The 14,821-nt window shown below is 48.1% G+C and overlaps 1 protein-coding gene across 2 annotated transcripts; it reads right to left on the bottom strand.

Moving 5' to 3' along the window:
* Positions 1 to 11,087: 11,087 nt before the first annotated feature.
* LOC123151946 (pentatricopeptide repeat-containing protein At5g48730, chloroplastic) lies at positions 11,088 to 13,873 on the bottom strand. Of its 2 annotated transcripts, none has more exons than XM_044571576.1 (3): positions 13,353 to 13,873; positions 12,857 to 13,239; positions 11,088 to 12,523 (listed from the first exon to the last, which is right to left on the bottom strand). In XM_044571576.1, exons 1-3 carry the CDS (start codon positions 13,776 to 13,778, stop codon positions 11,830 to 11,832), a joined length of 1,503 nt encoding a protein of 500 aa, XP_044427511.1. In that variant the 5' UTR covers positions 13,779 to 13,873; the 3' UTR covers positions 11,088 to 11,829. The 2 variants fall into 2 exon arrangements, with proteins under 2 accessions (XP_044427511.1, XP_044427510.1); XM_044571575.1 differs by having other exon boundaries at positions 12,857 to 13,263; positions 13,353 to 13,871.
* Positions 13,874 to 14,821: the final 948 nt, after the last annotated feature.

Raw genomic sequence — 14,821 nt, 5'->3', positions numbered from 1 at the left:
AATTTTTTGCAATGTAGTGCTCGAGTTAGCTTTTAAATTCATGTTGCCTTTTCTTTATGTTTAATGTGCAACGTTTCAATACCAGAGTTCAAATTTACGCAATGAACTGTGCGTCTATGTTCATGTTTCATTTGCTTTTCAAAAGTTTGGCCTTTAGCATTTGGCATGCATGCTTAAAAAGCAGGAAAAAAAAAACTTGAGACCAAGAACCTTCTCTCTCCACCTCTAAAACCCATTCTAGGTCACCAAATTTTTGGTGTGATGTTGGATAGACTCTATGCACTTATTCGCAAAAAAAAGGATAGACTCTATGCACTAGCAAAATTTCCAACCAAGATGTTTTTTTTCAAAGGAGAAGTGGGGCGTCCACGGAATTTAAGGGCACTCGACGGGCCTACCCGTGAATGGCGTGACCCCGAAGCAGCGGCGAAGCCACGTTGAGAGGAGTGTGGTCATTTGACCACACAGGTTTTTGGCAAATCCTTTATACACAAGTAGAAATCATGCAAAAAAAATCATAAAATTGGTGAAAACACATGGAGTATTTGACATCATAGATTTCAAATGACATCACATACTTGTGATCCTGGCATCGCCACTGCCCCGAAGGCTGAGGCAGGCAGGGTGGGCGGTGTTTAAAAGAGGCGCGGGATCGGTGACGGGTTGGAAGCGCGTCGGGGCGTTGGTACTGCCACCGAATGACGCGTGAGCCCCCCATCATCCATCCGGACGCATCGCATCGCATCACACCGCACCGCAGGCGAGCGAGTAGTAGCCGTTTTTAAATGAGAGCGCATGCGAGGGAGCGGCGCCCAGTGGCACCAACGGCACTGTCGGGCTCGGGCGTCCCTACCCTACGCTACGCCGACCGACGGGAAACGTCGCTGACACCGCAACGCTTTCATCAGAGCAAAGCTACAGCGATCTTTCGGCCTTGTTTGGATACGTGGGATTAGCCAAACCAGTTTTCCGTGAACTCATATAACTGTCTAACAAACTAAAACCATGTTTGAACCCTCCAACAAAAACGTGGATAACTAAAATTCTGTTTTCACAAAGCCAGGAAAGTAGGTTTTATCAAAAACGTCTAATAGTCGTTTTTCAGAAAACAAGATTACAGAAAACTCTCCGTAACTGACTTGTTCCTCTCCGCTCGTTCCTCAACAAACACATTGGCGCCAACTATTCCTTCCCGCAGCTACCTCCACGCGCCGTTTTTTCCATCGCCGATGAGGACGAAGGTGCCAAGGACGGTGCAGAGCATCCATGAGCTTGCCCTTGACGACGACGCAGGCGAGGCCGACGTACATGTCCTTCTTCTTGGGCTCCGGTGGGCCCACTACAAAAGCCGTAGGGCACCCCTGCAGGAGCCGTGGAAATCCACTGCCGGCGTCGCGCGTGCGTCGTGTCGTCAAAGCCAGAGTGTAGGCGAGCTGTAGCTTCTATGAGTTGGGGACGAAGGAGTAACTGGACACAAAGAGGGGAGCCGCTTGGAAGTGGTGTTGGTGACAGGAGGCAACGGCGACGATGAATCGGAGATTTGGAAGCTGCCGTCCGGCCAGATTGAAGAAAGTGGCCAGCTTTGGAAAGGCCACCAGCTCACAGGTAGAAGAATACGTAGAAAATACAAATATTTTTTTCTGGAAGAGAGGGAATAGTTGCAGCCGATCGGTCTCCAAACAAGGATCTATGTACGCTGGTTTCAGGCTTTCCTTCACCCAAACAAAGTTTTCCTTGAATCGATTATGCACAGAAAAATAAGTAATACCGGTTTAGCAAAAAATCAGCTTAAAACTTGTTTTCCTAAAACCCAGGGCTAATATTCACTATCCAAACAACCACTAAAACCCAGGGCTAATATTTACTATCCAAACAACCACTTCGGGCGAGGGCAGCACGCACGCACAAGGTCGCGGGGTACATACGAACGGATAGGACGGTGCACTGAGACTCACACCACCCACAGGAGCGCTCTCTTGTAGCGATCGCGGCTAGTAGGACGAATGAATACCCGGTCGACAAGAGCAGGACATGGACGGGTCCTCGAAACAAAGATCGGCAGTACATGAGGTCCCCGAAAGAAAGAAAGAAAGAATAACGCCTCCACCGCCGACCTCAAACCGAGTTTCGACCTTGCGGTCCGGACGTGTTGCACCATTTAACACGGACATGTACCGCTCCACAGAACAGTCAGGACGTACTTTCTCCTGCAAATTGGAGACAAACGCGAGGGCTTTGCGGACGTTCACATAGCACCCATGTCCGCTTCTGACCACCCTGACCCATCCAAACCCCTTCTCCAATGCCCACGCGCGTTCCGGCCCGGCGTCGGCTGCCCACATTCATGCCGCTGTAGAGTAGTCGCTTCACATTGAAGCCAGCTCAAGGCGGACACGACCTCTTACTACCTCCGGCACCAAAGCAACCCCCCGGCCGAGGGCGCCGCACACAGCACGCCCGGCTGAACACGCTTCCTCGTCGCATTCAAATGCCTCAATTAAACCCGCGTGGAAGCCGACTAAACTACTCCAGTCACACGTTCGTTCACAAGCGGGTCGGCATTGAACACAACGCCGAGCAAGTTTCTCCCGTCCGGCCGCTATTTAAATGGTACCAGACGTCGGGCAAAAATCGCGCCAAACCTCCGCTCCGGTCTCCTCCATGCACCATTTTCTCCATAATCTCCATGGCACAAGGCGAGCAGAAAGAGGAGTTCACCGGCATGAAAGCTAGCTGGGTGGCCCGCTAAGCCTGCCGGATACGAGCTAGGCAACTCGCCGCTCCACCTCCCTCACCTAGCCCGACGGAGCAAGTTGGCGCCCGAAGCCGGCGCGTGGTTGAGCAACTTGCCCCTCCAAGCCAGCTCGCGGAGGAGTGGCTAATTGCTCCAGGAAGGCGCACGACGGAACGGGCATCGTGACTGCCATGGACAAGGCCATCCGCCGTCAACGTTGACAGAACGACGCCCGGTCGGTGGAGAAAGAAGTCGGCTACGCGAAGATCGACGAGTCGGTGGCCAGCGCGTCCGCGACCACCTCCAACATCGAGGGAAAGTAGAACAAGGGAGGCTCTCGCCTTAACGGAAGCGAATGAGCATCCCTCTTTCCCCCTCCGGCTGAAGCACCCCCTTTTCCGCTCCGATGAGTGGCGCAACCGGATGTAGGAAAGATACACGAAAATAATATAGCTCCGGAGCTCATGACAGTCTGATGAGCGGGCTGCTGGATATGGGAAAGACAAAGAGATCCACCGCGATAGGCGTAGACTAGTATAGTGTATCCGTGTCGCGGGAATGGAGCTCCGCGCGGCAGGACGTTCACATAGTTTGACCTTTTCTAGTTAAAATATGTCCAAAATGCTAACGTTTTCGTCCAATTTGTATGAAACTTGCTGTGTTTATAAGAGTTTCATCCGATTTGTTGAAGATGTGTTTGAAATGTATACGGACAACGCTGGATGATGGGTTTCGAAAGCGACGACATTGACACGCTGACCCCGTAGCACCAGCGCACCACCAACGGACAATACATTGACCCCGTAACACAGTACATACAGAGAGCGAAAGGTGCGCGTCCTCACACGCATTCCCCGGCAAAATTCCCCGGACCCGGCCTCCACCCGTGCCCTGTCCCGTCCCGTGCGAACGCAACGCGACGGGGGCGTCCAAGCCCGGTCGCGGTCTTTCCCGGAGAGCGGGACAATGCGTCGCATGGCTTGCTTGACAAGTCAGCCTGCCTGCGCTTTCCACAGGAAGGAACCGGTCGGTCGGTCGGTCGGTCGGTCCAACCAAAGCGAAGAAAAGACTTGGATTTAATCGATCGGGTCTCCGACCGCTTCCGGGTCGTCGCCGTCCTGACATAAATTAGCGTTACACGACACGGCTGCACCAGGTAAGAAATAAATCAGTGAGTTGGTGTGGTGTGGTGTGGAGTGGAGGTCTCTCAGCTTGGAGCTCCTCAGCTTGAAACATTCCTGTGGTTTGTGGTAAACGGGGTTGCCTGTGTACCAGGCAACAGGGTTGATACGTCATACGCTCCATCACTATCCCGCACACACACACACACACACACACACACACACACACACACACACACACACACAAACACGCTCCATCATTAATTTCCCCCTTTCGTCTCCTTTTGGTTTTCACTTAGGCAAGCTCATTTTGTATAATTTGTTTTTCTTTCGGGCTTGTTTTGAACTTTGTAATATTGCGGCGACTTCTTTAATGAAAATCGACGAGGAGCCTCGTTGTTTCAGAAAATATTTCCCCCTTCTTCTTAAGCTAATTGTGAGTGTGTGCAGCGGATTTTTATGATAGTGCATGCACTCGCCTCTCTTTCGTTTTCTGTCCCCTGGATATCTACAAGTTGGAACTTTGCATTTCTGTTATGTCAAAATAAAAGGGAAAGGAATTAGTCCGGTTCTGCTCGTTTTCATGTTAAAAGTGAAAAACAAAGGGATTACATGTCTCACTACCAAAGTTGGGATAGCGTACGTATTGATGGTGGCTTATTGGGGAATAATAGCACGATGCACTTGTCCTCAAAGACTGTCCGAATCGCCATCACACCATCATATATTCCTTTTACCCTTTTTGGTAATGACATGCGTATTTCCCGAAAAACATTGTGCGCTCACCAGGCTGTGTCTTTCTTGTGCTACATGCGAGTGTCGACTTTTTGCTCACTAGGCAGGGGTATCGGCTCGAGCGATTAGAGGCGATAGAATGTGATTGGCTAGTCGTCAAGGATGCTACACTCGAAGGTGGTGGTAGAAGGCTGCAAATGGCGCAACAGGTAGGCAGTTGCCATGGTGGCAACCTCAGGCTGAATTGGCCTCGAGAGTGTCAGAGGTTATGGGGGTGTGCTTCCACCGTCGACAAAGTTAATGTGGCTCAATCCTGCTCATCCCATAGCGGGTTTTGTTTCACCTCCAAATTGGCGGCAGTGGGGTGTTGACGATGTGCCTCAAGACATGTCTTTTGCGCTTCATCGAATCATTGAGGCCTCCACGTACCCCTCTCCTTGGGTGGGTCGTATCGAATCCGTCTCACTCAATGCAGGGTACGGGGAGGGCATGCCGCAACAATGGCTTTGCCGATGGTCTGTCGGTGTGTGTGGGTTTGTTGACCTTTCGTATATGATGCTCACTTGATTTCCTCCCAATTAATCAGGCAGTTTTATACCTCTTAATGAATAAACAATGCTCCTACCCGGCAACTCGAAAAGAGCTTGCACGCTGATAAATAATAGATATAAAATGTTGTAGTAATATAATATGCACCCGCAAAAACAGTAATATAATATGCAGACATAACAAAGCCATGCAAAAATATGACCATTTTGCATGGGATGGGAGCAAGGCAAACAAATTTTGGTTAGGGCATTTTTTTCTTTAATTTTCTCCTCATTTTTGGAGAAGCACGAGTACTGTGGAAGCCCTTTGCACGCGCAACCGGTTTCTTTTGGAAATTGCAAGGTAAGAGCGGAGAAGGCAGTCGGTCCGCTGCATTTCGAGCTCCAGTTAGGCCAAACCGTCCTTTAACAGCTACTTCATTCGTTTCTAAATCTATGTCTTTCTAGAGATTTTAAATAGACTATCTATGGATATATATGAGGCCTCGATGTATATAGATGTATTTTAGAGTCTAGATTCCCTCATTTTCGTGAAAAGAAAAGAAAAGAAAAAGGCAAGCTAGCAACGTGGATTTAATCGGGTCTCTTGACCACTTCCGGGTCGTCGCCGTCCGTCCTGAATTAATTTTTTAGTGTTGCACGACACGACTCCACCTGGTAAAAAATGAGAGTGAGTTGGTGTGGTGAGCAGGTCCCTCAACTTGAAACATTCCTGTGGTTTCCGGTGAACGGCCGGGGTTGCCTGTGTACCAGGCAAGAGGGTCGAGACGTTCAAAACCCCCGTATTACTCCGTTGGTCTAGAATTTTCAATCATATTTTCCTCCCTTTTCTTTTTCTTTATTTTTTTGTTTTCACTTAGAGACACTCATTTTGTATAATTGTTTTCTTTCGAGCTTGTTTTCAACTTTGTGATATTGTGACGGTTTCTTTAATGAAATCAACGAGGAGGCTTGTTGTTCCGAAAGAAAAAAAAAACTTGTATCCTTTTCCTCTTCTTAAGCTGATTGTGAGGGTGTGCAGCGGATTTTCCGATAGTGCATGCACCCTCTTTTTTTCATTTTCCATCCCCTAGAAACTAAGTTGAAAATTAATCTGTATATATATGTCATATGAGAGTAATGGAAAAGGAATTAGTCATGTTCTGCTCGCTTTCATGTTAAAAGCGAAAAGCAAACGGATTATGTATCCCACTATTAAGTTGTGATAGCGTACGTATTGATGGCACCTTATCGGGGAATAATTGCAAGAGGCACTTGTCCTCAAGGACCGTCTGAATCGCCCGCGAGCTATTATATATTCTTCTTACCCTTGGTTGCCCCTTTTCACAATGGAATGCATATTTTTCAAAAAAGATTGTGCGCTCATTACAATGGCGGCCTAGAATCGCAGGTTTGCAGGACCCACGGTTTGTTTACATTAAAAATCACAATAATCTCAACAAATACTCTTAAAATAGCAAAAAACTTGATGGATATTTAGTGTTAACAATATAATAAATTTTATCTTACAATTTTGGAAGGGGTGCCATGGCACCCACGACACCCCCACTAGATACGCCCCTGGCTCACTAGCTAGGCAGTGTTCTTTGTTGTGCTCCATGAGAATGTCGAGTTTGTACTACAATGTGACCAAATTATTGACTTGAGAGATTAGGACCGATAGAGTGTGATTAACTAGATGTCGAGGCTGGGCTGCATCTCCGGAAGATGACGGTGGAAGGCTACATATGGCGTGGCAGCTAAGCAGATGCCATGGTGGCAACCTCAGACTGAATTGGCCTCAGGAGTGTCGGAGGTTATGGGGCAGTGTGGGGTCCTCAAGGTGTGCTTCCACCATCGACAAAGTCAGGGTGGCTCAATCATGCTCATCCCATAGCGGGTTTGGCTTCTCTTTCAACTCCGTGGCGGCGGAGGCGGTGCTGGTGAGGTGATGACGTGGTGCCTCACGACATGTCTTTTGTGTTTCATCGAAGCATTTCAAGGTCTCCACCCCTCTCCTAGGGTGGGTCATGTCGAATATGGCTTGCAAGATGCAGGGGTGCGGGGAGGCATGACACAACAATGACATTTTATTGTCGATGGGGTGTGTGGTGCTTTGTGCCCTTTCGTATATGGTATTCACTCGGTTTCCCAATTAACCATGCAATTTTTATGCTTCTTAATGAACGAACAACACCCTTGGTTGGTAACCCCGAAAAGGGATTCCAAGCTGGAAAATAATAGTTATAAAAATGCTATACTAATATATTGTGCACACATAACAAAATAATGCAAAAACAAAAACATGACCATTTTGCATGGGAGCAAGGCAAACAAGTTTGGCCAGGGCATTGTTTTGGCCTTCTCCTCATTTTTATGTGAGAAGAACAAGTGCGTATTATACGTACTTTAGAAACCCTTTGCATGCGCATCCACCTTTTTTGGAATCCATTGCAAAGCGAGAACAGAGAAGGTGTCGGTCCACTATTAAAAAGCGAAGAACAAAGGGATTGTACATCCCACTTATGTATTGATGGCGCCTTATCGGGGAATAATTGCAAGAGGCACTTGTCCCCAAAGACCGTCTGAATCACTAGCAGGCTATCATATATATTCCTTTTTACCCCTTTAGGTAACCCCTTTTTGTAATGACATGCATTTTTTTTGAAAAAGATTGTGCCCTCACTAGGCACAGTTCTTTGTTGTGCTCCACACGATTGTCGACTTTTGTACTACGGTGTGATAGGGTTATCATCCTGAGAGATTAGGGCTGATAGAGTGTGATTAGCTAGACGTCGAGGCTGCATCCCTGAAAGGTGGCAGTGGAAGGCTAAGGCTACACATGGCGTGACAACTAGGTAGAAGCCATGGTGGCAACCTCAGACTGAATTGGCCTCGGGAGTGTCGATAGGGCAGAGCGGGGGTCCTTGAGGTGTGCTTCCACCGTTGGCAAAGTCAGGGTAGCGTAATCCTACTCATCCCAAAGCGGGGTTGGTTTCTCTTCCAGCTTGGCGGCAACGGGGTGGTGATTTTGGTGCCTCAAGACATATCTTTTGTGCTTCATTGAAGCATTTCAATCTCTCCACCCCGCTCCTTGGGTGGGCCATGTCGAATCCGTTTCTCGATGCAAGGTGCGGGGAGGGCCGGACGAGACAATGTCCTTTATTGTCCATGCTGCATCGGTGTGTGTGTGTGTGTGTTTGGGGGGGGGGGGCATCGTGCCCATTTCGTATATGGCATTCGCTCAATTTTCCCAATCAACAAGGCAATGATATTCTTCTTAATGAGCGGACAACACTCTTACTCGGTAACCCCAAAAGGGGCTGCACGCTGGAAAACAATAGATATAAAAGGCCATAATAACTAAAAAAGGTTATAAGAATAACATAATACGTAATACAACAAAATCATGCAAAAAATAAGGCCATTTTGGAGCAAGGCAAACATGTTTTCGGCTAGGGCATCTAGAGTCATTTTCCACACTTTTGCGGGAAAAACGAGTGCACCGCTACTGTTTTCAGAAAACCTTTGCACGCGCAACCGGTTTGGGTTGGAATCCATCGCAAAGCGAGAGCGGAGAAGGCGGTCGGTCCGCTGCATTTCGAGCTTCGGTTAGGCCGAACCGTCCTTTGCCAGCCACTACACGCTGCACGAGTTATTCCAGCCGAGAGAACCACGTGCGATGGGACAAGAAGATCGTTCGGCCCGAGACCGGCCCGATTCACGAGTCGCAACGCCCAGCTCCAGGTGTTTCTCGTCGCAATCTAGAAGGCGAACATGCACGGAAAGATGAGATGCCGGCGGCCTCGGGGAATACGTCGCGGAGGCCTGGCCGCCTTTGCTTTTGCTTTGGGCGACGGCCGTGCTGCGCTGCGCTGGTTCGAGTCGCCGCCCAGCCCACCTCGTCCGTGAAGCCAGTCACGGGAACCACACTGGCCGGTAAAGGGAGAGGTTCTTCCATGCGTCCAAACGGCGCCCTCTCCTTTAGTTTGGCGGCCCGTGCGTGCCAGGCAGCTTGCTTTGCTGGCATGGTCCAGGTCGTTATAGTCTCCAATAAGCAGTCCTAACTTTGGAATCATGGAGGCTGGCCGGGCCAACCAATCATTTAAAAGCGTATCAGTCGGACAATCTACATATGCTTTCTCTGGTACTACACTTAGCTTTGTACTTTTGCAGCCTACCACACACCCACACATTGACACAAGCCACATGACATGACAATCCTGGTGGAGCTTGATTCCCAGCCAGCCTCCTCCACGCGGTGTTCGGTCCGATCGAGGGACCCGACGAATCGTCCCGCACTAACGGCACCTCCAACGGTCCAACCCCACAGCTGTTTGGTTGGAGAAACCCGAAGCGTTTGGTAGTACGTACTCCCGCCATTCTAAATTACTCGTCGCATAAATGGATGTATCTAGAACTAAAATGCATCTAGATATATTCAATTCTGCAACAAGTAATTTGGAACGGAGGGAGTATGTACTACGTACATGTGTGCTGGATTTGCGACGCCAAACGCCACAGATATTTCACTCCTGCCAGCCAGCCAAAAGAAGGAAATGAAAGGAAATCTCATCCTTTCTACCGAGTGATTGGGTAGTTTTATTACTAACCCGTGGGGGATGCAGGCCGCCCAATGAAGCAAACATTGCCCATGCCCGCCTCAAGTAAAGAAAATCACTTTGCGGTATACACAGTACTCCCACCGTAAAGAAGTATAAGATCATTTAGGTAGCTCAAGTAGTGATCTAAACGCTCTTACATTTGTTTACAGAGGGACTAGAAAAAAGTGAAAATGCTCAAAGAAGCTACATTATCCTATCTGTTTGAGTGGCTTCGTAAGTGGATCCTTTCTGAAAGGACGCAGGCCACTAGTTTAGTTAGTTAGTAACCACAAGAGTAGATCATTAACACATCTGTTTCTTGACATTTTTCTACTGCTCATGCATGGGGTATGCGCACGGAGTGGCGGCATGGCACAGTGGGGCATTGGATATTTGGGCTTCCCCAACTGTACCAAGTGCCATGATTTGGATATATAAAATGATGAGATCAGTTCCTGCGCAGGTTAGCTAGCCTAGCGCCTAGCTGTGTTTGGCCCCGGGACGGCTGCTTAGCCACCGACAAGCCCCAGCTCGGCACAACTGTATGGCGTATAAATATAGTAGCAGCACTGATTCTTCTAGTAAGTTGGCAGATTTTGGTAGACTCACGCAGCAGTAGGTGGCCCCAGGCAGCAGCCACAGCCACAAATGTGGTTCATTTTCAGAATAATCTGCTCCAGTTCAGTGCCAAAGTACCCCCAAAAAAACACCAGGTTTTGGAACATAGCAATCCCCTGAAAATGGCGAAGTTGAGAGAACATCAGAAGAAGAAGAAAAACAGAGAGCAGATAGCTTTCAGGGCTGATAGCATTGTACAGATGATACTGTCTGGGATCAAGATGAAGACATATCACAGTAGCAGAGACAGAGAACCTGACCAGGTTGTTCACTGCGAGTGGCCTTGCATCGGTTTGCTGCTCGCATCACATGCACAGATCCCAGACAGATCACAACAGCATCGGATAATTAATGTCCCTGTACAGCACAGCAAGATCTGGATACCGAGATACAAATTTTGGACAGCTGCAATTGGTTCAAGCAATAAGCATCACCATGTCTGCAAGTGAAAATATTCTGCAGGAAATAAACAGGGCAGAGGGCCTCGAGCCACTGACAAATTATGGAGAATACCAATACTCGTTTTAGTTCATAGCACTAGACGCAGAAAACCTGAATTCATGAAGAGCTTTGTAGCTTCTTTGAGTTGATTTTTTCAAAGCTGAGAACCTCCACAGTTAACTCAGAGCTGCTACAAGCCCTGGTCATCTCTTTACTACTTGATACTTTAAAAATAATGCCTCCACTCAAAAAATAAATAAAAAGGCCACGATAAATGGTCGGACGGCAATTTAAACAAACACGAAGATTGCTCCACACACAATATTCCATTTCATAAACTTTAGAGCCTTTGTTGAATACAGGTCAAGATAGAATAGAATCTCCTTTTACAACAATTCCTCGGTCCATTAGTTAGGTGCCAGATTTTTTTGCAGGACAGTGATGTCAACAATGTTAGGTGAAGTACCAAACAATCAACTATATCATTTCCTAAAAATTCAAAAGTAGTAGAACACTACAACATTTGATTTGGCTAGCATATTAAGCTTCTCTCCAATCTTTGGCGTAAGTCAGTAGGACATACGATGTCATGCATAGCCGTAAGAGCAATACATAAGGCACAATGACACAGCACAATCTGAAGAGTGACACCAGCACACCACTGGTAGTTGTATTTGATTGTCGCGAAACTCAAAGCTACTGATGGAGGGCTTCAAATTCCTCTCTTGTCCACCTCCCTTTAGTCGCAAAGCCAGTTTGGATGCCATAACCATAAGCAACTTTGCTATCCGACATATGCTACCCGACAGTTCTGTACTTCAGCTGTTGAACTTCTAAGACAAAATTTTGTGCCCCTGAATTGACACCGACAAATGTTTGATTCAGTAACACTCGAGTTTCTCCTTAAGGGCATCAAAGAGAAGAATATGACTGATGCCTCTTTGCAAAGGGCAAACTGAGTGATGCCTTTACGCAGGTCATTCCGTCTTCTTGGAGAAAAATGCAGAGAACAGAACCCATAAGTTCAGTATCTGTTTTAATGTTCAGACCTACTTATTGTCTGTAGATCGCCCATCTTTTAGGTCACGTAGGTACTGAACACGATGATCATCAATCCCTTTGATGAGAAACCATTTGATCATGGTAGTGCAGGTTACCTTGTCTGGTCTTATTTGCTCTTCCTTCATCATATTGAGAACATCCCACATCTCTGCTAAGCGCCCGACCCTCCCATACGCGTCCACCAAACAGTTGAAAAACACAATATCCAACGTGATGTCTGAATTCTCAACAACTCTTAACACTGTGTCTATTTTCTTTACTTGATCAGCCCTTCCATATGCTCTAATCAATGAACAGAGGGTAACACAGTTAGGCTTTATACGGTCTGATTTCATCAGTCTAAAGATGTATTCCATCTGTTCAAGATCGCCGGCCCTTCCGAATGCATCAATAACTACGTTGTATGTGACTATTGTCCAAGAATAGTAATACTTCTGCATGTACTCCATCACTGCTCCCATCTTCTCATACATTTTGGCTTTACCATATGAATCAAGTAAAATGTTGTAGGTCTTGATGTTTGGGGAGATACCAGATGCCTGAAACTTCTCATAGCAGCTTTCCATTGTCTCAATCTGACCACTGCTACCAAAAGCTCTGAGAGTAGAATTCATTGTCCACACATCAGGCTTGCAGTCTTCAGACAACATCTCAAGAAGAGTTGACTCCATCTCAGCAAACCTTAAACGCAAATGATGAAACCTCATTAGCTTATTACTTCGTGACGGAAAACATACCAGGAAAAACAGGAATTTGGAAAACTAGGAAATGTATTTGGATGGCAACAGTAAACTTGGTTTTCCTAAAGGTTGGACATATTTGAAGATTTTTCTTTCTGAACAGATATTTGAAGAAGCGACGCAACTGCTAAGCATAAACTATAAATTTCAGGATGATTTTAGTGCATCACTGATAATTACCAGAGTTGTCATGGCATATTAAATAGATATATAAGGAAATAACACCTTAAATTATCAGATTATATCATAAGAATACGTTCTTATCACCGATTACCTTCCTGCTTTCCCATGAGCATCAATGAGAGTGTTATAAGTCACGGTGTTGGGGCGGATACCCGCACGCGCCATATCCTCCAGCAAGTCCTTCACCTTGTCGAAGTCATAGGCGTGCAAGCAGGACTTGATGAGGATCGAGTATGTCTGGACATCGGGCCGGCAACCAGGGGTGGCCTTCATCTGATCAAGCAAGGCGAAAGCCCTGCCGAAGCTGCCGCTCCTGCTGTACGCGGAGACAAGGGCCGTGTAGGACTCGAGGTTGGGGGCGCAGCCCTCGTCGACCATGGCCTGGAACAGCTCGTGCGCCTTCCCCGGCTGCTTGCACTTGCCGAGCATGGTGATGAGCTTGATGTATATCCCGACGTACGGCCTGTACCACACCTGGTCCCGCATTAGCTCGAACACCTGGGCGTCAGTGGGCACGGCATGGTTAGATAGACAGAGCCCGCGGCGGTGACCGAGGAGCTGTGGAGCGGGAGGTGGGGTGGAGGTACCTTGAGGGCGGACTCCCAGCGGAGGGCGGCGACACGGTCGTGGAGGGCCTCGAGGACGGTGCGGGGGAGGAGGCGGCGGGTGCCCTTGCCGGGCTCGCGCTTGTCGAGGACGGCCTTGGTGGCCTCGCGCCGGAGGATGATGGAGAGCGCCTTCCGGGAGGCGATCTTGCGGTTCACCTCCTCCTTCCGCTGCCGCTCGAACTCCTCCGCCTCGGCCTCGGCCTGCTCCTCCTCCCGCCGCCGCCTGCTCTCCCCCGCGCCCGCCGCGGCCCTGGCGCTTCGCTGCTGCTGCTGCTGCTCGCGCGGCGAGGCGGCGGCTGCTGCCAGCGGGAACGCGCGGCCGTGAGGACGGCGCGTTGACGTGCTGAGGGGGGAGGAGGGCGAGGGGAGCGCGGGGAAGGGGGACGCCACCGGCGCGGCGGCCATTGCGCGGCGAGGGGAGCCGGGAGGGAGCTGCGGTGCAGAGTGATGGAGAATTTTGCGGGGGACTGGATGAGACTGCGAGCAACGAACAGTGAGGAGAAGAGGCTCCGTGGACCGTCTGATGGATGAGCAACGCCTGGGATTGGATCTCCTGTACAGTAATCAAGACGCTCTGCCGAATTGCAGAAGTGTTGTGCATACAAAGAACCCATTGGTTCAAAGTAATTTTCATATGATATTTCAGAGTAGTTGGACCCCTAATTCTTTTTCTAAGGTTCGTTTGATTTGCAGGGTTGCAATCCTCGGGCAAGTTTAAAGGCTTCTCTATATTTTCCGCTACAACTACGCTTTTCATAGAATTTTTTGGGTTACATCCTTATAAAAATTTCACATCAACGCTTCAAGTCCTAGCTTACGGAGAGTATTAGTTAATCTTACAGATGAGTACTGTGTTGTTGGCTAGGAAATGTCGTCACTTTAGAAAGTCTTAAAGGATTTTTTTTGGTTGCTTGCATTAATTCTAGGCGTAATGTATCTTATGGCCCGGTTCAGCCCGACTAAAAAAAAACAGGCTCTCGCCCATGTTCCACCTCGTTTGATAGCCTGTATCATATCGATGATCATTTGTATGCCTTCTGTTTGATTACCTGCCTGCCTATGTGCTTTTAGGGTGAGCAAATGTAAAACATACGTGTTTGGTTATGTGCAATCCTTCTATTGTGCTCATCCCTTTTTAACATGATGGCCTTACCATCCTATCCGACACACACAATCAGCCCGTGTTTTTTATAGTAATTTCATCGAATTTCATTATGTTGTGCGCTACACAAAAACCAACAGCGAACAGTTTGGTGCTATTCTTTTTTTTTTGGATAACAACAGCGCGAGCGCTATATCTCGCATTCAACGAGACCGATGGTTCTGTCGCTGAAGCATCTCGACTAATCGGGTCTGCCCATTAGCGCATAGTCGAAATAGAAAAAGTAGGAAGGAAATGAGGGCGCGAGGGGATTCAAACACGGGTCGTTTCGATAGTGCGTATAACC

Source organism: Triticum aestivum, chromosome 7A, assembly GCF_018294505.1.
Source record: "Triticum aestivum cultivar Chinese Spring chromosome 7A, IWGSC CS RefSeq v2.1, whole genome shotgun sequence".
Taxonomy (NCBI): Eukaryota; Viridiplantae; Streptophyta; class Magnoliopsida; order Poales; family Poaceae; genus Triticum; species Triticum aestivum.
Note: the sequence above shows the minus strand (reverse complement) of the source record. Positions and strands in the feature narration are given on the sequence as shown.

Coding starts and splice junctions, on each gene's coding strand:
- LOC123151946 (XM_044571575.1), bottom strand. CDS start 13,778: ATGGCCGCCGCGCCGGTGGCGTCCCCCTTCCCCGCGCTCCCCTCGCCC. Junction 13,264..13,352: donor GCTGGGAGTCCGCCCTCAAG/GTACCTCCACCC, acceptor ACTGACGCCCAG/GTGTTCGAGCTAATGCGGGA. Junction 12,524..12,856: donor GCTCATGGGAAAGCAGGAAG/GTAATCGGTGAT, acceptor TTTGCGTTTAAG/GTTTGCTGAGATGGAGTCAA.